The sequence below is a fragment of the Esox lucius genome, chromosome 5, assembly GCF_011004845.1.
Source record: "Esox lucius isolate fEsoLuc1 chromosome 5, fEsoLuc1.pri, whole genome shotgun sequence".
In the NCBI taxonomy this organism is placed as follows: Eukaryota; Metazoa; Chordata; class Actinopteri; order Esociformes; family Esocidae; genus Esox; species Esox lucius.
The window spans coordinates 10,332,798-10,357,584 of NC_047573.1; the positions used below are offsets into that span (position 1 = coordinate 10,332,798).

General features: G+C 41.7%; 1 protein-coding gene across 3 annotated transcripts in view; it reads left to right on the forward strand.

Annotated features, from left to right (window-relative positions):
- The first annotated feature begins 2,785 nt into the window (after positions 1-2,785).
- Positions 2,786-24,787, forward strand: part of pemt (phosphatidylethanolamine N-methyltransferase) — a 40,314-nt gene continuing 18,312 nt past the window's right edge. Inside the window, exons 1-5 of one of the 3 annotated variants that reach the window (XM_010863691.3) lie at positions 2,786-3,061; positions 5,122-5,226; positions 16,002-16,117; positions 19,128-19,273; positions 19,714-19,797. In XM_010863691.3, the coding sequence (XP_010861993.1) occupies positions 2,987-3,061; positions 5,122-5,226; positions 16,002-16,117; positions 19,128-19,273; positions 19,714-19,797 (526 nt within the window). In that variant the 5' untranslated portion in view covers positions 2,786-2,986. 3 annotated transcript variants of the gene reach the window in all.

The following is a 24,787-nucleotide window of genomic DNA, read 5'->3' on the forward strand; positions in this document are numbered from 1 at the left end:
AGATTATGTTCCATCCTGTGCTCCACGTCACCTGCCAAAGATGTATTTTTTAAGTGCAAGGAGAAGTTTGCCAGCTTAACAGACTGGTACCTAGGCAACCAGTATCATGCTAGAGAAATATAACCATGAAGAAATTGTAGTTGCGGTCCTGGGAATGAGATGGATGTTTCGAGATCGTATCTCTATTGTTACTCATTTTAATACTGAGGTATAATGAAGGATGGACAATCTGTAATACAATTTGAATGATCAATAACAGCCAGCATAAATACCAATCTAGCGTAGATATTGTTGATGATGGTGAATCAGAGATACGGTACAGCAGTGTGTGACAGTCACTCAGCTTTAGATACACTATTTGTATGCACTATAGAGGACTGGCATTAACAGGAATAATAACACACAAAGCACACAATAAAAACAGTCTGTGTCAATGCGTACATGAATGTACAATGAGTAAAAGTATAAGAGTATTTGAGTGATTGTATCAGTAGTGTGCACGTGTTATTACACCAGTGAGATTACTGTCTGTGCTGTGCATTTGTGTGTGTGTGTGAACTCTGCATGTGAGTGTGTCTGAACTGGGTATGTGAGTGTCTGTGGGGAGTATTTGGGAGATCCACCCAGGAGCAGAATACCAGTACAACCGGCCCACTGGGAACAGCCAGAGGTGTGCAGCCAGTGGCCTTCCAATGACACTGCATTTGGAGCCAGTGGCCTTCCAGTGACACTGCATGTGGAGCCAGAGGCCTTCCAATGACACCGCGTGTGGAATCAGTTTCCTGTGGGGCTGGCAGCCGGCACCAGCCGATGTGCCCGGCGGAACTTGCCACCTTCCGACGACAAAGTGGCCACATTTCAGAGGCAAATTGTTTTTCTATGCATTCACCAAGTTCATATTCACATACGATGGGGAGGCAGTGACATTGCTCAAAAGGCAGCGCAGTGCAGCACTTTCTGGCCATGAGCATGGTTGTATATGCAGCAGTTACAAGGTTTTACTGGTGATACTACATTTCTAATTTCTTGCCCCCCACCTGGGGGGCAAGCAACCAAACAGGGTTGGTCCGGACACATCTGAAGAGCCAGCCTGTCCCAGACGTAAAGCGCGTCGGGTGTATTCATCCTTTTAAAACATGGTGTACTGTACTGTTTTGTATATATCAAGGTCTTCCATTCATTGGCACTCGCCAGTGTCTAAGTGTCTGAGACTCGGATTGGCTGAATACACAGCGCGGCCCGCCTACCAAGCTATCCGATTGACAGCGTGTACAGTGCTCTGGCCTCATCCATGAGCATTACGTTATGAATGGTCTGGAGAATGGGGCACCTTGTTGACATGAAAGCACAGATAAATGACCTATTAAGCATGACCAAAATGGCTCGTCCTTACTTCTCTGGACATTGAGAAGAACACAGGAAGATGAATTCGCAGGAACCAATCACTGCTTTATAACAGACGGGGAGGGATTAACTAGAATGTTTGTCCATTGTTCTCTGAGAAGTGAAGTTTTGGGTTTGTACCAGGTAAAAAGGGAACAAAATGACAAATTGTCCCCACGTTTTGGTCAGTCATTACATGTCTTTGTGCCTTGTTGTGTTCCTCAGTCCCATGACGTGCTTCGACAAACTAATAGCTCTGATCAGATGATCACTGAAGAGGGATATGACGAACAAACTATAATTGGTTAATTAACTCTAGTATCAACACAGGGTCAGATGGGGGATGATCAGACTCTGTGGATTTATTAATGTAATCATAAATGAAAAATAATTTCTTTCTTTTGTCCATAATTTTTGTGTCATTTTTAGCAGATGTTCTTATCCTGAGTTGCATGTTCAAAGACACAGGTTTTCATTCACTTTGTTGACTCTGGAATTCCAATCAGCAATCAGTTACTGGCCCAGCTTTTTAACCACTAGGCTATCTGAGCCATTTATCCTCTGTGCCCATAGTACATCCTCAACCACTTTTGACTGCAATCTACTGTATATGAGTGTCAAACTCTGAGAATGTTGACTTTGTTGTCTTCTGTGGCTTAGTCCATAAAGCAAGATGCTTCCATTCCTAATGTGGCTGTGATTGATGTCCACCTGGGACACGCATGATATGTATCCTTGCATTACTGTAAATTCCTTTGGATGAATGGCATATGATATCTACATCCAATATTCACAGAAACTGACCTAAGATGCCTGTTTGGTTATCAAAAAAACTATTCAAATCCCACCGAAGTGATTTTCCCACTTGAACCGACTTTGAAATCACCCAGTTTACCCAGCCCCATTTGAAAACATACATTTTTCAAATTAAGTTAAATTAGACAAATTTATATTTTACAGTGTAGAATCATTGCAAATGTAAAATTGAGGCTATTGCATATCATTAAACTTGAAGTGTCTCCGAATATTTTAAAATAATAAAATTTGAATTACTCTATTCATTCGATTGATAAGCATGTGGAATGTTTTGGTAAAGATGTTCATACTGGTCGTGAGATACTTGACTGGCCGTTCTAACAATGGGAACAAAATCCGGGAAATCTCGTTTGAAATCAGTAAATTCTTAACAAACAAAAATCGCTGAACGTATTTTGCATGTGTAAGCATCATTTACCAAAATTAGCAATTGCATTTTGTACTGGCCAAATTCGACAACCTCTGCAAAATCCCCATTAGGTCTGCTTCATTCTATATTTTCGAGCGCATATTTAAGTGGAGTGAAGCATCTCGCTTCTCTTCCTCTCTGGTTAGCTGCGTGAACTTTGAACCAAATTACCCAGAAAACACCGCGTAGTTGGTTTTAGTGGGATTAGAGTTGGCAGTTGTCTGTCCTGTAGTTCTACGATATCTAGCCTGTGTTTGTGGTGATGTGTCGGAATCGTCATATGCGTTATAGTGTCAGTTATTGTGAAATGCACTGCTATCAGTTGGCTACATATAAAGCATTCACGTCCTCAGTTGTGTTTTCCAACCTGGTGTGTATATGAGCGGCGTTGCCGACGAGAGAAATCCCGTGCTGGATTGTTGCGGAGGGCTGAATAACGTGGATTACAGTAAGGTACATAAGTGACTGACCCGAGTGTACGCAGACTTTCAGAGGTTAATCAGGGTGGTCTATGCTCTACTTTAATGTTGTCGATTTGGCATCATAGGGTCTGATTTATCACGCATCCACTAGGTTTTTGAGAAATAGTATCGAAACGAATCCGCTAAAAAACGAATCGGACGGCGACCATGACAACGACACTGCAGTCCAGTCAGAACAGTGCGTTCTGTGAGAGCTTTTCTGTGTCGCTTTTGAGCTACGCAATTTATAACACGTAGGCTACAGCAGCGTTGTGGCTCTATAATTAGTGGTTATTAGGCTGTGCTTACTTCTCAATCTCCAATGATGCGTAGCAAAGTGGTGTGTGGAGATACAGTGAATTGAATTAAAGTATTCTCCTTGACTTTTTCCACATTTTGTTTGCCATGTTTTATTGAAATTACTTTTATTGTGATTTATTTTTCCCAAAAGTATGTTTTTTGGGAAGTTCTTGTATCAAATGTGGAAGAAAATGTTGCAGATATATTTTAGTTTCAATAACATTGAAAAACATTGAATATGGCAGCTTGACCAGTTGTGTCAGTACAAGTTTGAAACACCTTTTCCACCAATTTCATCTGTGTTTTCTTGGATGATGATTTATAGGTATAATGGCAAAAGATGACAAGCTAAGCTGTTCACTTAAATTTTTTATCCATTCTTTCAAGTGTTTAATTCATTCCCTCAAGTTTTTTTTATTAATTCCCATATTTTTCATTATTAATTCCTTTATTTAACCAGCAGATTTTATAGCACATCCTTTTCATGAATTGATCTGAGTTCTTTAATTTGGGCTTGAAATACAGGGATGAAATAATTACAAAATTGGAACAGATTAAAACATTTAAGGAACAGATTAGAGGGAAAAGCACTCTATGAGCCCCAACACATATACAGTATGAGGTATGCAGCATCAAAAAGTTTATTTATTTCAGTAATTCCATTCAAAAAGTTAAACTTGTATAATGTATACATTCATTCCACACATACTGATATATTTCAAGTGTTTACTTCTTTTAATTTTGATGATTATAACCGACAACTAATGAAAATCCCAAATTCAGTACCTCAGAAAATTAGAATATTACTTAAGACCAATAAAAAATATTTTTTTTTTTAGAAATGTTGGCCAACTGAAAAGTATGAACATGAAAAGTATGAGCATGTACAGCACTCAATACTTAGTTGGGGCTCATTTTGCCTGAATTACTGCAGCAGTGTGGCGTGGCATGGAGTCGATCAGTCTGTGGCACTGCTCAGGTGTTATGAGAGCCCAGGTTGCTCTGATAGTGGCCTTCAGCTCTTCTGCATTGTTGGGTCTGGCGTATCACATCTTCCTCTTCACAATACCCCATAGATTTTCTATAGGGTTAAGGTCAGGCGAGTTTGCTGGTCAATTAAGAACAGGGATACCATGGTCCTTAAACCATGTACTGGTAGCTTTGGCACTGTGTGCAGGTGCCAAGTCCTGTTGGAAAATGAAATCTGCATCTCCATAAAGTTGGTCAGCAGCAGGAAGCATGAAGTGCTCTAAAACTTCCTGGTAGACGGCTGCGGTGACCTTTGACCTCAGAAAACACAGTGGACCAACACCAGCAGATGACATGGCACCCCAAACCATCACTGACTGTGGAAACTTTACACTGGACTTCAAGCAACGTGGAATATGTGCCTCTCCTCTCTTCCTCCAGACTCTGGGACCTTGATTTCCAAAGGAAATGCAAAATGTACTTTCAACAGAAAACATAACTTTGGACCACTCAGCAGCAGTTCAGTCCTCTCCCAGGCGAGACGCTTCTGACACAATGTCTTGTTCAAGAGTGGCTTTACACAAGGAATGCGACAGCTGAAACCCATGTCTTGCATACGTCTGTACGTGGTGGTTTTTGAAGCACTGACTCCAGCTGTAGTCCACTCTTTTTGTAGAATAAGCCTACACCGCTTTCGATTTAGTTTACTCAAATAAAAAAAAGTCTAAAATGGTCAAAGTAAAAACAAAATGTTTTGTGCTTTTGTCTATTTCTGTCTGTCAGGTGGACATATTAAATATGGAGGTTCTCAGGTACATAGACGTCTGTGACCCCAGGTTCTGTGTTGCTGTCATCGCCATCATCTTCAACCCTTTCTTCTGGAACGTGGTGAGTAATCAAAACTAAGATCTTTGGAACAGACATGATTTAATATCCTATTAATATTGATGTGGTCCATAAGTATTTGGACAGTTTAGCAGTTTTTTCTTTACTTTCACAAAAAATCAAGGATTAATAGGTTAAGCGGTAAATACTGCCATCTTCCTTTTGATGGTATTTGCATCCGTGAATTTACAGCCGTTATTATACATGGCCATTCATATTTTAGGGGAACCATTTGTAATTGTACAAATTATTATAATAAGCAAAAAAAGTTATTTTTAGTGCTGGGTTGCAAATCCTTTGAATTCAATGATTCCCTGGTGACGCCCTGCCAGGCATGTAACTTCAATGATTTTCAGTCCTCTGTTTTGGTACATCTTTGCATTAAATCTGGCCTCAATTGGATTCAGGTCAGATGATTAACTTGGCCAATCAAGCACATTCCACTTTTTGGCCCATTTAGCAGGCTTTCTTAGTCTTGCAGGTCATTTGTGATTGCTGAGGTAACCGGGACTTGTGTCACTTCCCATGTCTGACTGTGGTCCTGTAGTCATTATAATGCATAGGAATAGTTGCATAATGTAGTGTCCCCGTTCAGGATTCCTCTCTGAGAAACTCATCTGTGATCTTGTTATTTACACTCTCTCTTTTCAATGGGAGTCAGCATGTCTGAGAGGTTCTGTCCCTCTGATTCCTCTTCTGTAGGGAACAGTACAGTTTGACACATTCCTGTTGATGACAACACTCTTATCAGGATTCTCTCTGATGTCATAACTGACTTTCACTACAGGAATCAAACTCTCCTCAGGGTTCGTCTACAGTAGCTGTGAGCTCAGATGTTGCAAATTGAAAGTTAGACATATTAGACCGTGTTAGTTTTCTCTCAGTCAAAATAACATCCTGCAGTATTGACCTCATGATTGTATAGGCTGTAGAAGCTACCTGTTTTTACCATTTTCATGGATGAGGAACCTGTGGCCTATCTTCCTCCATTGTAACCCCATATTGAGAAGAACGGGTGGACCTTTCAAATCAATAAGTCATGTGTCCTTTTGGTCTAAATTAACTAACAACAGGCATTCCAATCAATGTAGTCAAAGACCGATTACAGGCTTCACACAGAGTGCTTGAGGTCCTTGCAGTACAATTGTCTTTAAATAACTAAGGCCAGTTTCATGGCAAAAGCTCATGTTAATTTAGAAAAAGGTGCTACAATGTCTGTTTTAAATACAGTATACAGTATGTCACAGGAAGGTGTGTGGATCAGGGGATGTGGATGATGGGTGAGCTTGTTTTTGTGAGCGCAGCGCACCTGTTCTGGCAGCATGACATCCAAAGGCACTCATCGAATCAGTAGAGGAAATAGCAGAAAATGTACAGGTTGAAGTGACTTTCAGAATGTTGTCAGAGTGTGCTGAGGCCACAGCAGGGGTCTGTAGAACCGTAAAAAGTTTTCTGAGACAGGTTTTTGTGAAGCAGTTAACAGAAATGCGATGAGTTCCCAGGAAATATTTACTGTATTGCCACAGTATTGTACTGCCACAGTTATCAAATGGAGGTCCTTGAAAATCTCAATAAAAAGTTTTTTGAAGTCCCTTTTCAATACCCGTGATTATCACATATTGCTTATCTATTCTGTAGGCTTGGAGGAGTAGGGTTTTTTATGCAAACTTAGAAGTCTAACTTTTCCGTTGTACAAAGTTCCATTGTCATTGAAGACATATTGCATCATATTCAAAATGAAGAAGAAATAGAAAGATAGAGAGGGGCCTTTTTCGATTTCTATTCCTCATCTCCTCTCCCTGTGTCTCCTTTCAAAGCCCATTAGATAAGAAAGCCCGAGGACCATTTTCTTCTCCTTTAATGGGTTGACAAGGAGAAGGCAATTGAGAAAGGGCCGGGCCAGGGCGTTCAGGTCACTGTAGCCATCCTCTTTCCTCACTCTCCCACGGGTGTCCAGCGTGTTTGCCTCTGTCGTGTGGATCGTGCGTTGCTCTTTGACGCTGTCTCCCCAGACGCCATATGGAAACGTGCTGACTGAACCCATTACGCCCTTCCACTGAGTGATCTCTTGGGCTGCCTAGCAAAGGGAGAAATTTTCTGCCACATTTCTCTTTCTCCCTTAATTCCCTCCCTTTTTACATCTCAAAGTACGCCTCATCTTTTCCTATGTTCCCTGTGGTTAAAAGGAACTGGGGCAGCAGGGTAAAATCTATTGTGCCTGTCAAAGCTATCATATTCCCCTAAAAAAGTACTGTCCTGAAATACAAGGTACAGAGACAAATTTAGAGCATGTTGTGAGTTTGGTTTGTCGTGTTTTTTTTTTTTATAATCCCCTATTCAACTGAGATTAACGTCTTGTTTATTGACATGGTTTTGGGTACAACCTGTTTTGAGACACCTCTCTCCTGACAGCTGTGCAGTGTCATCATAGAGCAGAAGCAATGTAACCCTGTGGACCTCGTAACGCAATGTCCAGCCTTCTTGGGGCTTGGCCCGGTAAAGCTGGGCTCAGCACTAACGGAGATACGCACGGAACGCAGTGTCTCCCCCCCCCCCCCCCAACGACGCACGCACACAGAACACACACTATTGTTACTCCGCCTCTCCCTGTGGCAGACTCGGATCAGGATGTACCCGTCCAAACCTAGCTGTCACCGATGGCTGATCTCCTCACGCAGTGCCGGCACACTGTAAGTTCATGACCCACTATTTCCCCACAGCTCGTCCGACAGCAGTGGCCTGGTTGAGTCCCAGCAGGTGTACCCCGGTTCTTCTATTCAGGGCTGGGATATTCTCGCGTTGGTACGTCATAGTCATTTTTTTCTGTTTTTATCAAGGGCAGCATACAAGCGTCTTTATCTGGTCTCACCACCAAAATACTGTACAATATTAGTTGTTGTGTGATTGGAAGGTAATTGCGCACTCCGGCTTGACGGGTCTGTGTATATGTGCGCGCACGTATGTTTGTTTTTGCACATCTATTTCCAAGGCCCATTATTCCTGTGCCACGCAGCACCTTGTTTTTTAAGGAAATTACATCTGGACCTTTCAACTCGTAAAATAGGGAAATGAACACCCAAGGTTGTCGGTGGGCTCTTGTCATTGCATTCAGCTGTGGCTCTGTGCCGCGGTATTTGGGTCTGTCAATGAGCTCGGGCACCAGCGAGCATGTATTGTAGGCAGTTGATTAGTGCTGTCATGTTTAATTATGTCGTTTATTTTGCCAGTAAATTCACAGAAGGTATACATAAATCATGACTTAACCCCCGAAAAATAACACGCTCATGTGTACATTTTCGCCTTTGGGTTTAGCTGGGAATGTTTGTCATTGGCCAAGAGCGCCGCTTCCACTTACTGGCCTTTCAAAGTAGGAGTTCACCCTTCTAAAGGATTTTCTCTGAATCTCCGAATTTACACCATTTTCTGTTAATGAATCAATTGTTCCAAGAGATTTCTTATTAGGACAGACTGTTTATTTACTCATAATAGAACTGCGGTTGCTGTAAATGGTTAACAGACTGCAGAAGTCCATCCGGACTTCAGCCACAAATATTTTTTGAACGTTATCTACACCATTGGTGCTCAGAAATGTACACTGTGACACAAAAAGAGTCAATTAAACAAGCAAAGTGATGCATAGAAGAATTGTATTGAATACTGACGGTGGTCCATTCCCAGATGTGAATTTGATGAGAGGTCTCCAGCTACCTAGAACTGCCTGATCAGGTGGGAGGGAGGGAGGTGTAGTGCAGGAGGGAGTGGCTTCACCACTGAGTTCCTTACGAATGACTTTGTCAGAGCAACTAAATAACCAGGTCAGTGATGTTTTCTGGCAGAAGTTGCAGACGGTGAACAGATCCAGTAGACTGCAGACAGTCAGGAGGTGGTTGTGACACATTTTGTTTAAGGTGGTTATATAAATGCACAACCTTAACATGCGTTACCTCCTGGTTGCATATCACATTCCGTTTTAGATTTAGATGGAAAATTAACTTTGAGTCATTCATTTCCCCTTTAATTGGTTGATAACAACAGCAACTCTCTGTTGCTAATTAGTCGAGATACACCATAAAGGGAAACTATAGGATATAAAAAATTCAATAAAACACCCTCCCGTAACTCCTCGGGATGTGAGAGAACAGTCCAAGGCTCTTTCTCATCGTCATTATTGTGACCCAGGTGCTTCAGTCTGACGCCCAACGAGCATCTCAGCCCTGGAGATGGAAATAGCCACACTGGACAGGCAATTAACCAGCAGGGCCTGGTTACATAAGGAGCCTGTTCTCCCCACAAGGCGGTCTTATTGCATGCCTGAGTAGGCCTGATGTTCCACAGATGGGAACACTTATCCAGAAGATGAGTCAGCAGGAGCTGGCTGAGTAGCAGTGGCCGATAAAGCAGGACACGGGGGGGGGGGGGGGGTGAGTGAGTATGATTAAAGTCCAGCAAGATGCATATGAAGTGAAATGAAGAGCAGTTGTAAAAAAATAAAAAAAACAACGTGATTGGTTTGACTGGGTGGATTAGAAAGGAGGCAGGATTACTTTGAATTTGACTGACAATGAGAGGGAAATACTGGGAAAAGTGAGGAGCAAGTGAGAACTGGTGAGACAAGCATGTACGTGTGAATCAAAGTGAATAGAAACATGATGTCAGGGAAATGGGAAGGGATCCAAGATTGGCTTTTCATTTGAATAAAGAGGGAGAAATGGTGTCAGGTGAGTATCTGAGTATCTGTCCTCCACTGCAGCCTTGACTGTAATGGCCTTGTTATCAAGGCTCCGCCTCTGCTCATCCCAATGAACAGTTTGAATTGGTTCTCACTATAGAAGCAGCCACCTGTTCAAGAGTATTCATCAGCCAGTCACTCTGTCCTTAATTTAACCTGTATATGGGCACGACATGGGGTTGTGCGTCGGTACTCTTCGCTCCTCTTGCCCAAATAATCAGATAGCACATGGTTATAATAATTGTCTTCTCATCATTTTCTTCTCTATAACCCTTTGTTTTGGTTTTCCAGCTATGTTAAGGTCCATCAATCTGTTTTGGTATCTTCTTTGGCTACAGAATCTGTCTTTGCTGGAAAGAGTTAATGAGATTAAGATGATATACCTATTCCAGAACATCCTTATTCATTCCTATGTCCTTCTGTAAACAACTGGACACTTGAAAAGGCATGTATCTGGGGCTATGAAACGCATAGAATATGTAGTTTACCTTTTGTATATCCAGGAAGGATTGTCTCTCCCAAACTTTGCATTGTACGAATGGTTTGCAAACAGGAGTGACGAGTGTGCGGCATCTACAGTACCAGAGTGCCGGTAACTACTGGAATAGCAGATGTTGAGGAGTGAGCTGGTTCATGCTGACTCACTGGCATCACCCTGTCAATGCAGATGTTTTGGACACCCAGTCAATGCAGATGTTTTGGACACCTAGTCAATGCAGATTATTTAGGACACCCAGTCAATGCAGATTATTTAGGACACCCAGTCAATGCAGATTATTTTGGACACCCAGTCAATGCAGATGTTTTGGACACCCAGTCAATGCAGATTATTTTGGACACCCAGTCAATGCAGATTATTTTGGACACCCAGTCAATGCAGATTATTTTGGACACCCAGTCAATGCAGATGTTTTGGACACCCAGTCAATGCAGATTATTTTGGACACACAGTCAATGCAGATTATTTTGGACACCCAGTCAATGCAGATGTTTTGGACACCCAGTCAATGCAGATTATTTTGGACACCCAGTCAATGCAGATTATTTTGGACACCCAGTCAATGCAGATTATTTTGGACACCCAGTCAATGCAGATTATTTTGGACACCCAGTCAATGCAGATTATTTAGGACACCCAGTCAATGCAGATTATTTTGGACACACAGTCAATGCAGATTATTTTGGACACCCAGTCAATGCAGATGTTTTGGACACCCAGTCAATGCAGATGTTTTGGACACCCAGTCAATGCAGATTATTTTGGACACCCAGTCAATGCAGATTATTTTGGACACCCAGTCAATGCAGATTGTTTTGGACACCCAGTCAAGGTGGATCCATGTGACTAGCGAAGCAACGATACAGATTTGTCAGATCAGGAAATGTTCCTCCAATCTTCAGTCTGGTTTAGTTGATCTCACAGCTTGAAAGGCATTCATACATGCTCAACTGATGACCCGTGGAATTTAAGATGTTATCTAGACAACACTGCCCCAACGGACAGCTTCAGTCATAACTTTGTTATTAATGTAAGAAAATTGGATTTTGTAATTCTGAAAACGATGTGTCTTGTTAAAATCTTCCCTCCCCATTGGCAGATTTCTTCGGTTAATTCAATCATTTTATTGTGGGGTTGGCACATAATGACTCATGACCTCCTTGTGATTTTGTTCCTAGCCTTTTCCCCCTTATTGCAATTAATTACCAGGCTTCAGGTGTTACGTTTTGAGGTTACAGTCTTTTAGGTGGTACAACTTAAGTTCTTTCTTTTTCTCCATGTTATCCAAGTGTATGTACCCTGTCTCATTCCAACAACTCCTTCAAGGATCAGGGTTAAAGATGAAGATCGGGACAATATGTTTAAGCCCAACTCATGTGTTCCACTTACTCCACAAGATTTCAGTTGAAGCTTGCAACCAAAACGGAACCATCTTGCTATTGCCCCTAATTTCACTCACCTATTCATATTATTTTATATATTTATCCATGACCAGCATTTCAGGTTTGATCAACAAAAGATCAGAGTGCAAAGTAATTTTCCACCTCCTTTATCCCTCAAAGAACTTGAGGCTTTTCTTTTTGAGGAATGGTGCAGTATTCCACTTCACACCGTTCAGAACTTGTAAGACAGCATTCCAAGAAGGATTGGAGCTTTTCTGGTGGCAGAACTCATTATTATGCCTTTGATATTAATGTGTTAGTAATGTATTGGTGTTTCCAAATAATGGAAATATGTATAGATTTACATAATTTTGTCCACCCCTTTAGGTTTGCAGTGTCGTTGTTTTTGAAGGGTCAAATTTCAGAAAGGCATTCAGACTTCTATTATTTTGTTTCACCTAGCTGGGACAAGGTCAAGACTGGAAACTGAAACGAAAAGACTATCACTTCGTCTCCCTCTATTTCACAATCATTTTGTCCATGACCCAGATATATTAGGACAACACTAATAAATTATGGCTGGCTCTGCAGCACACATTTATTTTTTCACCCAAAGCTTAGACTGGGTCTTCACAGCATACTGTCTCTGCTGGAAAAACAGGCCTCAACGTGAACTACACAAAGGTTCCTTTGAGGGGAGAAGGTAGAAGGTAGCTGTCTTTGGTTGTTTACTTTATATTTGCGCAGCTACACAAACTGGCATACACTGACATTTCTGGTGTAGTATGTGTGCAGTCAAATGAGAAATAAATATGATCTGATATGATGACGCTAATGTCCATCAAGTGTGCATATTAGCATTGAACACTCCATAACATAGCTAGCGGTGGGTGGAGGAGGTCTAAAGTGTGACTCGTTATGCATGAGATCAGGAAATGTTCTGTTCCTTCTGTTTCCCCGGACTGCGGATAGGGGCCAAGCACGGCTGTGCATTAATACAAGCCATGAATCCCAGGTGGTCATTAGGCTGGTTCTGAGGCGCTGTTAGAAAACTGGGCCCCAGGGGACGGATCCTGTACCCAGTAAGACACACAACACATAGTCAGGGGCTTCTGATGCTCTGTATCGAAAGCGAGCGAGAATGTTGTCAAAAATACACCCACGGTAAGTAGAAGGATTGAGTGGTCCTGTCCAGGCTGTCAGCTAAACCTTGATTAACTTGGTTGAAAAATGGCAAAACTTAATTTTACTACTTTTTTTCTTTATCCCAGCAAGCCTGTTTTCACAGATATGCCTTAACCAGAGGAAAAAAAGGTGTGTCAGAGCTTATGTGGTCATGGAAGTATTTAGGTGATCATTAAAATTGCCAGTATCTTTGAAGTGGCTGTTCATAGTTCATAAGTCAGTTATCTTTAATGTACTGGACCATCTCCTTAAGTACTGATGGAGCATGACAATTTAAGGAAACCCTTGCTGACATCATCCTAGCCCAACCAAACCCAGGTTTAGGGTTAGGGTAGTCAAAGACTTCAAGCAAGCAAGTTTATTTATATAGCACATTTCATACATGGAAGCAATTCCATATGCTTTACCTTGAAAAGAAAAATATATAAATGCTATAGAATTAAAACTGTCCGATTGTTACAATTCTCTAACCCAGCTGTCTCCAAGGGTCCTGTCCATGAGCTTCAACACCCTGGTATTTCAATCCTCGCACTCCCACACTAGGATGAACTCGTCAGTCCTTTTGTGAGATAATACCCTACATCGATGTGTAAACGGCAGCACAAGAACTGGCATTATCGGTCATCCACAGATTGTCACATTTACACAAAGGTTATTCCTCTGATAGCACCAGAACTTGCATTACAGAAAAACGATTGGTAAAACAGAAAAATAGAATAACAATGAAATAATAAAACATTAAATCGAAGAAAGAGAGAAATATAAAATACATCATAATAACAAAACATTGCATGAGGAAATAGAAATAATCCATGAGGAAGCTAAAAAAGCTGTAACGCTAAAGTTCAAGCGCTCAGTCATAGTCGCATTTAAAATATTGTTTTGGGGCACTTCTAAGATCTTCTGGTAGTTTATTTCAGTTTTGAGCAGTGTAGCTGCTAAATGCATATTTAGTTTGGAGTCTGGGCTTTAATAGCTGACCTGAGTTCATGGATCTAAGAGCCCTGCTCGGTTTATAATCTTCAAAAATATCAGAAATGTATTTGGGGCCTAAACCATTCAGTGATTTATATACTAAAGCACCACCATGTCTTTGACTACGTTTTTGACTCTCTTTCACAACCATGTCAACTAATATTTGATTGTCATTTTGACTAACTCTTTGATTACCTCTTTTACAACCATGTCAACCAAGTCATTGATTACCATTTTGACTAATTCTTTAACTACCATATTGGCGAATTCATTGATTTCTGTGTCGACTTTGATTACCATTTTGAAGTCAATTTCAATACATTTTTGTTTTGTCTTACATATTTAAAATTTCAATAACCTTATTTCCACTTGCAGTTCAATTGGTTTCTTATAACTTTATTGATAATGTTTATTGATTGACTCCTGGACTGTCATTATTCACCACCCCCTCACAGGAATTACAGATAAACCCAATGAACATGGACTGACCACAAACCCGGTGCCTTCTCTGACCCCTACACCGTGGCCTCCAGATGAACCAGCGGCTTCCTCTCTGCCCGTCTGGAGACACTGGCTAATGTTATCAGTGTCTCCCCTCGCATATTAGCCTCTAGAGTGCACTGCTGCTCCCAACCTGTAAATGTCTCAATACACCCTGCTCCTCCATCCAGACGTAGAGAACGACAGGAACAATAACCGTGTGAGCGAGACGGAGAGAGAAAGGGTAAAAGAAGGTAGAGAAAGAATAGAAAGAAAAACAGAGGGAGGGAAAGACAGAAAGTGGTGACTGAACTAGGTTGAACCCGACTGTACATACAGCCCTAATAACCTGCCTGCCTGTAATCCAATTTGTGATATCTTAATTGCCCCGGCATGGAGGTTTGGAAAGAGAGAGTAACAGTAGCCTAGCATGAACCAAGTTGTTGTGATTTGTCCTGGAAAAGGATCCCCTAACTCTGCTTACTGTCCTTACGAGGAAGGGGGTCAGCTGGGGAAACTAATCGAGATAAGTGCTCCAGGTTTCTCCAGCTTCTCCATCAAGATAAGTGCTCTAGTTCTCTCCAGCTTCTCCGTCTCAATGTGGTCCTCCGATAGAGTGGTGCTACTGAAAATGGATGAATGCTGGCAGAGGTGGGAAGAGAGGGACATTATCGAGTGAAGAGACATAATGAAAGAGCTGGTTGAGTGGAGCTGGATGCAGAAAAGAGCGATAGAGATCACTCATTCCACAGCTCTGAAAGTGCTAGCCATAAGTCTTTCTATTCAATAAGCATTGTGGAGAAAGTGCTCTGAAGTGTCAAGTTTAGTCTTGTACTGTAGAAATGAAATGGAAATATTTCAGATTAACAGGGAGGTATACACCATGTGAATGTGGAAGAGGTTAGTTATGGCAAATGGGTTAAATGTATGACTGCTGAAGAAAATGTCCGGATCGTTCCACGAGTATAGAGCCTGTGATGATTTTGTTTGTTGATGAAACACCTGAACCATGTTAAACCACCATGCTAAACCATGTCAAACCATGTTAAACCAAGTTAAACCACCATGCTAAACCAAATTAAACCACCATGCTAATCCAGGTTAAACCACATGCTAAACAATGTCAAACCATGTTAAACCAAGTTAAACCACCATGCTAAACCAGGTTAAACCACATGCTAAACAATGTCAAACCATGTTAAACCACCATGCTAACCCATGTCAAACCATGTTAAACCAAGTTAAACAACCATGCTAAACCATGTCAAACCAAGTTAAACCACCATACTAAACCATGTCTAACCATGTTAAATCACCATGCTAAACCATGTCAAACCTTGTTAAACCACCATACTAAACCATGTCAAACAATGTTAAACCATGTCAAACCATCTTAAACCACCATGCTAAACCATGTCAAACCACCATGCTAAACCACATCAAACCATGTTAAACCAAGTTAAACTACCCTGCTTAACCATGTCCAACCATGTCAAACCACACAACAAATGTATGTTGTGTGTTCCAGGTGGCACGTTGGGAGCATCGGACACGAGGTCTGACCAGACTGTTTGGGGGTCCCTACCTGGCCTGCTACAGCCTCGCCACCCTCATCCTCTTGCTTAATGTCTATCGCAGTCACAGGTTGGTGGCCATCCTGATTTCTCCCTCTTCATCTTCCTTCTCTCTTTTTTAAACTAAAGTTTTGGAGTTGTCTGAGAGCAAAGCCCATGTGAAAAAGATAAAAGCTGCCTCAGTCTTATGGAAACCTAATCCTGGGAGACATTTTAATTTGTCTGCATTAATTTTAATTGCCAAAGACAAACCAATAACGCCATTTCATAAATACCGTGCCAGTGTCTCTCGCCCCCACACTGCAGCTAATTTATTTTAATTTATTTTGACTGTGCCACAGAAAAAACATCCAAGGAGTGTATTTCCAAGCACTGGTCTCTGATATGGTTTGGCCTCTACAATCTGTGACTAAAACCCCTAGTGTCAACAGATGTGAAAGTGGGTCAAGAGTGGGAGAGGAGTGTAGTTGGGTTTGGGTCAGCCTGAGCAGACAGCCTGTGTTGAGATGCCATGCATATTGATCCTCTGACCTTTACCTATGGACAGCACCATTACAGAACAGCTCAACCCAATGCACTGGGAATACTTGGTAGGGATTGGTAGTTAATTTATAAGGCAGTGTGTTTGTGTGTGTGGCTGTATTTGTGTGGATATCCATGCATGTGTGTTGATAACTGTGCTTCACATTTATAATGGTAGAATAACCTAATTTGTCTTTGTGCCTCCAGAGTTTACCTCAGTAAAGCAGCAAGCATAATTTCCTTCCATCTTCTATGGTTCTAGTGTATTGCTTTAAATACATGAATCTATCCAAGGGTCTATTAAGAGGTTACATTAGTTGTAGTGTGGAAGAACAGTGACATACAAACAAGTGACCTTATACAGTTCAAGAATCAACTCACAACAGATGTGACAATGGCACTTTGTCCATTTGGCCACTATGAAACCCTACCTCCTCCCACTCACATTGTAACAAGACTCTCATGAAAGAGAAGCTGACCGTCGCAATCACTGAACCTCTTCCTTTATCATCCTTTTTTTACTGATCTCCAACTTTCAGGCACGACACAGTCTCATGATGGGGCTGAGAATGGGAAGTTCTATTGAACAGTTGAAAGTATGTATCTCACTGTCAGAGAAAAGGTGTTCAGAATTCTCAAATTGTCAAATACAGTTCAGAGATTTTAAATGTGACAAATCGTTTCACATTGATGACTTAGTTGTAGTTTATCACCAAAGGCACCATGACAACTCGCCTTGCGTCAGGAGACCCTTGTTTGTTTTTCTTCTTTATGGTGAGAATTTTTCCTTGTCCACTATAGATGCTTACCTTGGCCCGTTTCATCCTTGTTCACGTTGGAGATTTGAAATTCCTTCATATATACAATTTTATAGATGAACCTCACTTGTCACAGTAACTCCTAAAAGGCACGGGAGAGTTGAATATCTGCCAACCTCAGCCTCAGAAGGCTTTGATATAGCGTCATAAAACATTCCATTGCAGCTGACAATGGCTCCCTCCCACCAAAGCAACGCTTGGCAAATAGGCATTTCCACATGGTTCCCCCAGCGACGAGTTGGCCAGGAGCACAGTTACAGATTTGGACAGATTGTAGTGGACACCTGGGGACACCTCTTTCGTTTCTTAATTCCCTTTAATGCACAAAGGCAGTCTGTCACAATGTTTTCATCAGGGAAAATGGGAACATATTTACCTATTTTCAACCTTCTTAGAAAGGGATGGAGAGGGAGATTAAGAAAGTCATTCTTGTGCTTCTATAAGACATTAAACAGTGTCTGACCATTCTACTGCTAAAAGACTTATCCCTCAGGTGTGACGGTAGTAGTTGCACTCTTCCTTTCCTATTTGTGTGTGTGTGTTTACATTATGAAGACTGTTTTTCAAAAAACGGTTTTGTATGAAAGGAAACTAGGTTAGGAGAGCTGGCAAGGCGTCCATGTTATGTATAGGTTTCTGTAGAGTTGCACAAAGGAAGCAGCCCAGTAGCAGCACCTGCAGCTGTGTCCTGACAGGCTGCTGGAATAGGCATGGAGGGGGTCAGCTGCGGTATGAATCACCGTTTTTGTTTTCCTCTGTTGTTGTTTTACTTCCACACATCACTGCTTAGTATTCAAAGCCTTTTTGAGAAACTCAGTTAGCGAGAGATGTTACATAAATCCATTTCCATGTTTCTATTTGTCATTGTTGATATTTTTGTTCTTTGTGGACTTCATTGTAAGTTGCTGCAGCATTTGTTGCCTGGAATGGACACGTTAGTGCTGTTGTTGGTACTGTTGTATGCTCTTGTTGGTACTGTTGTATGCTCTTGTTGGTACTGTTGTATGCTCTTGTTGGTACTGTTGTATGCTGTTGTTGGTATTGTTGTATGCTGTTGTTGGTATTGTTGTATGCTGTTGTTGGTACTGTTGTATGCTGTTGTTGGTACTGTTGTATGCTGTTGTTAGTACTGTTGTATGCTGTTGTTGGTACTGTTGTATGCTGTTGTTGGTACTGTTGTATGCTGTTCCATATGTGGGATAATATCTGACGGTCTTCTCTCCTCTTTCCCCTTCCTCTTCCCTCTGTCCACCTTTACCACCTCCCTCTGTCCATCTTTACTTCCTCCCTCTGTCCACCTTTACCACCTCCCTCTGTCCATCTTTACTTCCTCCCTCTGTCCATCTTTACTTCCTCCCTCTGTCCACCTTTACCACCTCCCTCTGTCCATCTTTACTTCCTCCCTCTGTCCATCTTTACTTCCTCCCTCTGTCCATCTTTACTTCCTCTGTCCATCTTTACCACCTCCCTCTGTCCATCTTTACTTCCTCTGTCCATCTTTACTTCCTCCCTCTGTCCGCCTTTACCACCTCCCTCTGTCCATCTTTACTTCCTCCCTCTGTCCATCTTTACTTCCTCCCTCTGTCCATCTTTACTTCCTCCCTCTGTCCATCTTTACCACCTCCCTCTGTCCACCTTTACCACCTCCCTCTGTCCATCTTTACTTCCTCCCTCTGTCCATCTTTCTCTTCCTATGTCTCCGTCCCCCTTCTCCACCACACTGCCCTTTCCTTTCTCCAGTATGACTGTAGCGATGAAGGCCCAGGCGAGGTGGGAGGTGATGGCCAGCCCAGAGGTGTTCTACGCGGGAGTAGCTCTCATGACCTTAGGCTCTGTCTTGGTGGTCACCAGCTTTCTGGCTCTCGGAATCACTGGCACTTTCCTGGGTATAAACACGTCACTCTACACTGCTTTCCAGCACCCGTTCAAAAATAAATGCTCATTTTGTTTTTTGTGGTAAAACAGCACAAAAATCAGTAATTAGCATATGTGGTATGTGGTTGTCTTTTCATGGTCACTCATTAATTAATTCTCACACCTGTTAATTCGCTCACTCGATGCAACTTTCCTAATCTTTCTCCTGCTAGTAGTTCCAACTCTCATATGTCGCTCAGAGAAAACACTTGCGAGCCCCTAGTGTGCCCTATCACAGATACCATTCGATATGTCAGTGGTTAGGCTCAATCTCTGCACTTCTGCGTCCTCGCCACTCACAGCCTCCTCGCGCCCTTCACCCTCTGCGTGCCCTATTACACTCATCATGCCCTGACCCATTTCTGTCCCTGTGGGAGTTGGCCTACATCTAGTGAATCCCTTCCACCCTCAGACCTCTCCATAGTCATTGAGCAGCAGCCGAAGACACCGCCTGCCAATCAATACTTCCTAACCACCGGAAAGAGGGTGAAAAGCGGTAGGTGGGCAAAACTAGGTCACTGTGTGGAATGTGTGTGTGTGTGTGTGTGGGGGGGGGGGCATTCGAGTGGGTTGGTGGGCCGAACTGACCACGAGCCCTAGGTCCCTGTTTTAATTCCACCTACACATAGCTTATTATTCCTTGTTTATGATTGGATGTGACACATCCATAGGTCTCAGTTGTTCAGCCTCTATATCCTGTTGGCTGCCAGGCGCATTCCTTCAGCTGTCCTCTTAAGGCTTGTTGTTGTGTTGTCTCTACCTCTCTCCCTCTGAGCCCTTCTGATAATAACTGTGAGTCAATAATCATTCTAGAATGCTGTGAAGCTGTTTGACCCAATTCTTCTGTTCCCTTGCCCATCCACTGCGGTGGTCACCAGGAACTAAGTGAAAGGTGTTGTGTTTAATTGAATCATGCAGCCGTTTGTTCTAGGTGTGTTTCAAGTAAGGCTTTAGGAGTTTTTTCTTTTGATCTGGTGTCGATCAGCCAAGAGCGGGCAGAAATGATCTATCTGTAAACCATGTACAGTGGGGAGAACAAGTATTTGATACACTGCCGATTTTGCAGGTTTTCCTACTTACAAAGCATGTAGAGGTCTGTAATTTTTATCATAGATAATCTTTAACTGTGAGAGACGGAATCTAAAACAAAAATTGAGAAAATCACAGTGTATGATTTTTAAATAATTAATTTGCATTTTATTGCATGACATAAGTATTTGATCACCTACCAACCAGTATGAATTCCGGCTCTCACAGACCTGTTAGTTTTTCTTTAAGAAGCCCTCCTGTTCTCCACTCATTACCTGTATTAACTGCCCCTGTTTGAACTCGTTACCTGTATAAAACACGCCTGTCCACACACTCAATGAAACAGACTCCAACCTCTCCACAATGGCCAAGACCAGAGAGCTGTGTAAGGACATCAGGGATAAAATTGCACAAGGCTGGGATGGGCTACAGGACAATAGGCAAGCAGCTTGGTGAGAAGGCAACAACTGTTGGCGCAATTATTAGAAAATGGAAGAAGTTCAAGATGACGGTCAATCTCCCTCGGTCTGGGGCTCCATGCAAGCACCTTTTGATTTTATAACTTTTTGGGTAGGAGTCTATTATCATGGCACATCTTGACGTGGCAATATTGCCCACTCTTCTTTGCAAAATCGCTCTAAATCTGTCAGATTGCGAGGACATCTCCTGTGCACAGCCCTCTTCAGATCACCCCACATATGTTCAATTGGATTCAGGTCTGGGCTATGGATGGGCCATTCCAAAATGTTACTCTTCTACTGTTGAAGCCCTGCTTTTGTGGATTTGGATGTGTCCTTTGGGTCATTGTCATGCTGAAAGGTGAACTTCATCTTCAGCTTTCTAATAGAAGCATGAAGGTTTTGTGCCAAAATTGCCTGGTATTTGGAACTGTTCATAATTCTCTCCACCCTGACTAAGGCCCTGGTTCCAGCTGAAGAAAAACAGCCCCAAAGCATGATGCTGCCACCACCATGCTTCACTGTGGGTATGGTGTTCTTTGGGTGTTGTTTTGGGTGTTGTTTTTGCGCCAAACCTTTTGGAATTATGGCCAAAAAGTTCAACCTTGGTTTCATCAGACCATAACACATTTTCCCTTGTGCTTTTGGGAGACTTGATGTTTGTTTTTGCAAACTTCAGCTGGGCTTGGATGTTTTTCTTTGTAAGAAAAGGTTTCCATCTTTCCACCCTACCCCATAGCCCATTCAAATGAAGAATATGGGAGATTGTTGTCACATGTAGCACAGAGCCAGTACTTGCCAGAAATTCCTGCAGTTCCTTTAATGTTGCTGTAGGCTTCTTGGAAGTTTGCAAACTTATGCAACCAGGTTATTGTAAGGTTTTCATTTTTCCCCCTGGAAGATTTCAGTTTGTTTTTCAATTGAGTTGTTTACATTATAGGTCACATTAAAAGTGGATATAGTTCTGGCATGATTTATCTTTGTCTCATTCTTTTACATCACAAAAACCTGCCATTTTAACAGGGTTGTGTAGACTTTTTATATTCACTGTATATTAGCAGACATTATTTATCTGTAAATCATATATATTAGCAGATATTATCTATCTGTAAAACATCTATATTAGCAGACATGATATATTTGTAAACCATCTATGTTAGCAGGTATTATCTATATGTAAACATCTATATTTGCAGATATATCTATCTGTATACCATCTATATTAGCATCATTCAACTTTTTTTTAAACCCATGGACACCTACCCTTCGACACACACCCTCCTAACACAGACAAACACCCAATCAAACCAAAAACTATAATGGACTTGGCTCCATTATAGGCTTTAGTTGTTGATTATAGAACAAGGTTGGGCTAACATGGTTAATTTTATTACTCCTCCTATCAAAACATCAGTTAATATGGCTGAAGGAGTCTGTCTTCTGGTCAGCACTGAGTGTTTTGGGAGTTGAAATGAACGTTGTTGTAACGTATCTACATTCGATTGTCTGCTGACATCACTGGAACATAGACATTATTTGGTTTTGGGGCACTAAGTGGGGTCATAGAGAGAACAGCCTCATTGGTTTGTACGATATGTAACGTTGGACTCTGCAGTTTTAGTTTGTTGCCAAACCTCCACGTCTGACAGGATAATATTTTCCAAACATTGGAAATAGGAAACAAGCTGCACTTGGCATTGAACAAATTGACATGCTAGTATTTCTGTCAGACAAAAACAGAAAGCATATTTGGTAAAGCGATAGACAAGGCCTGATTGAGGGGGACGTGTTTTAGAGCTTGCTCATTACAAAATGCCTAGAGCCATGACACCCACCTGTCAAAACCTTGAAACCTGGTGACGCACAGGGATGTTTTCAATGAGGGTGAAGAGTTGATTCTCCCTGCAGTCGCTCATTAAAACGATTGCGAAGTGATTATCGTTGTTTACCGGACTTTCCAGGGTTGCATTACGTTGCCCTCGCCAGGACATAACAGGCACTGAACGCAGTTTGAAATATATTTCTTGAAAATAGGCTACATTTTAGTGTTAATATTATTTTGTATATTATTTTCTAGATATTTTTTTTTTTATGGACTCGTATTTGAATTAAGTCCTGAGAACATTCTAATGGCCTCAGTTAGTTGTGTTTATCGTAAAAGAGGGTAAGTGGATGGATGGGATCTGGAATAAATCCTAAAATTTGCCAAGTCTATTGGCTTTGGTGCAGTGAATTTAGTTAACTGGTATTCCCGTAACCAGTGAAGGTGGCTCAATAGGTAGGTTGGTTTGGAATTTCAGGAATAACACGGAATGAATAACATCCTCATTGACATTAGGGGAGGAAACCAGTGTGTGTGTGCAGGCATGTGCGGGGCCTCCAAACCTCTAGGTGTTGATTATAGAACAAGGTTGGGCTAACATTGTTCATTTTACTACTCCTATCAACTCATCAGTTAATATGGCTGAAGGAGTCTGTCTTCTGGTCAGCTCATCAGTTAATATTGCTGAAGGAGTCTGTCTTCTGGTCAGCTCATCCGTTAATATGGCTGAAGGAGTATGTCTTCTGGTCAGCTCATCAGTTAATATAGCTGATGAGCTGACCAGAAGGAAAGGCCAACTTGTGTGTAAAGCAGTTACCAACATGCAGTAAGCTCTTTCAACAGCTTGACAGCAGTGGCCTTAACCAGATGTGTAGTTAGGCACATCTAGACTGCTGCGTTAAGAACGTTCACTGGTCTCCCCCACACAGTTACAGTAGCTTGAAACTGGATGGAGCATTCCAAGAGAAACCTTTTAGGTGGCTGAACCCCTTGGAATGCAGTGGAGGGCTATGTTGCAAAGCAAAGGACCACTGTCTTCATAAGACCCTGCTCGTATGAAGTCTGTTTATATGGCCAAACACTGAAATGTACTTTGAATGCTTTGGTACTTTTAAGGGTCATATAAAAAAATGAGGAGGGCATTACTTTTATGAACTGTTAGTTCTAATTATCATTTGCATTATATGTTTTTTTGTCCACTACCCCCAACAATGTTGTTCGATATGTTTTTCTCAGAAAATCTCTGTTAGGTAGACAGAGAAATGTAGGTTACCACTTCCAATTGTCACTTGAAATTTGAATGCTATTGTTTTTTGAACGTCAGAGACGGGTATTTCCAAGAACTTAAATAATGCATAAAGGAGAGGAACATGAGTGTTGGGAGGGCTGGAGTCTGATTGGGGCTTTGGTCATTCTCAACAAAACAGGGTTTGAAGTCTAGTTAACAAATTGAAAAAGGAAATAATCTTCTAAAGTAACCCAATTATCGCACATTTTGCTTAAAAACCTACTTACTTTCTCCCTTTTCAATAATGAAATCAGGTTACTGTGGTTTTGTTATGACGCCCTAAAAGCCTGGTTTCTATTCGGCAAAGATTTGTTTACGTAAGTCCTTGGCACTTTGTAATTTAACGGACACCATAATTGAACTCATTATAAAGACCAAATGCATTTAAGAACACAACAAAAAAATACTGCGTCCGTGTCAATTGAAAACTGTTTCTATCTGATAGTGTCCAGGCAGTTTATGCAAGTCTTCTGGATGCTCCAGTTACACTGATCTGTGCCCCAGATCAGGGAGTTCAGTCCCCAGACTTCACCTTAGTTTATTCTCCCTCTGCTGCAACCTGTCTTTATGCTCCACCTTCCACCTACCAAGTATCTGAAGGGTATACTGTGAAGTGGATGAGGTAGCCAACTAAACCAAGGGGATAACCCTTTTTGACTCGGGATAACCGCTGTCAAAAAGGTGGCTGACCTTTTACCCAGAAATCCCATATTCTTGTCAACAAGGTTGCATTGTCATCCATCATCATCCCCTTCATTTGAGGCACCTGATTAAATATTTTACACCTGATTAAATATTTTGGTAATCAAATGGTTTTAGAAATAGAGATATGAATAGATATCACACTGCACATTTAGTTGTAACGTGTTGCGATGAACTCCGGTCAGCA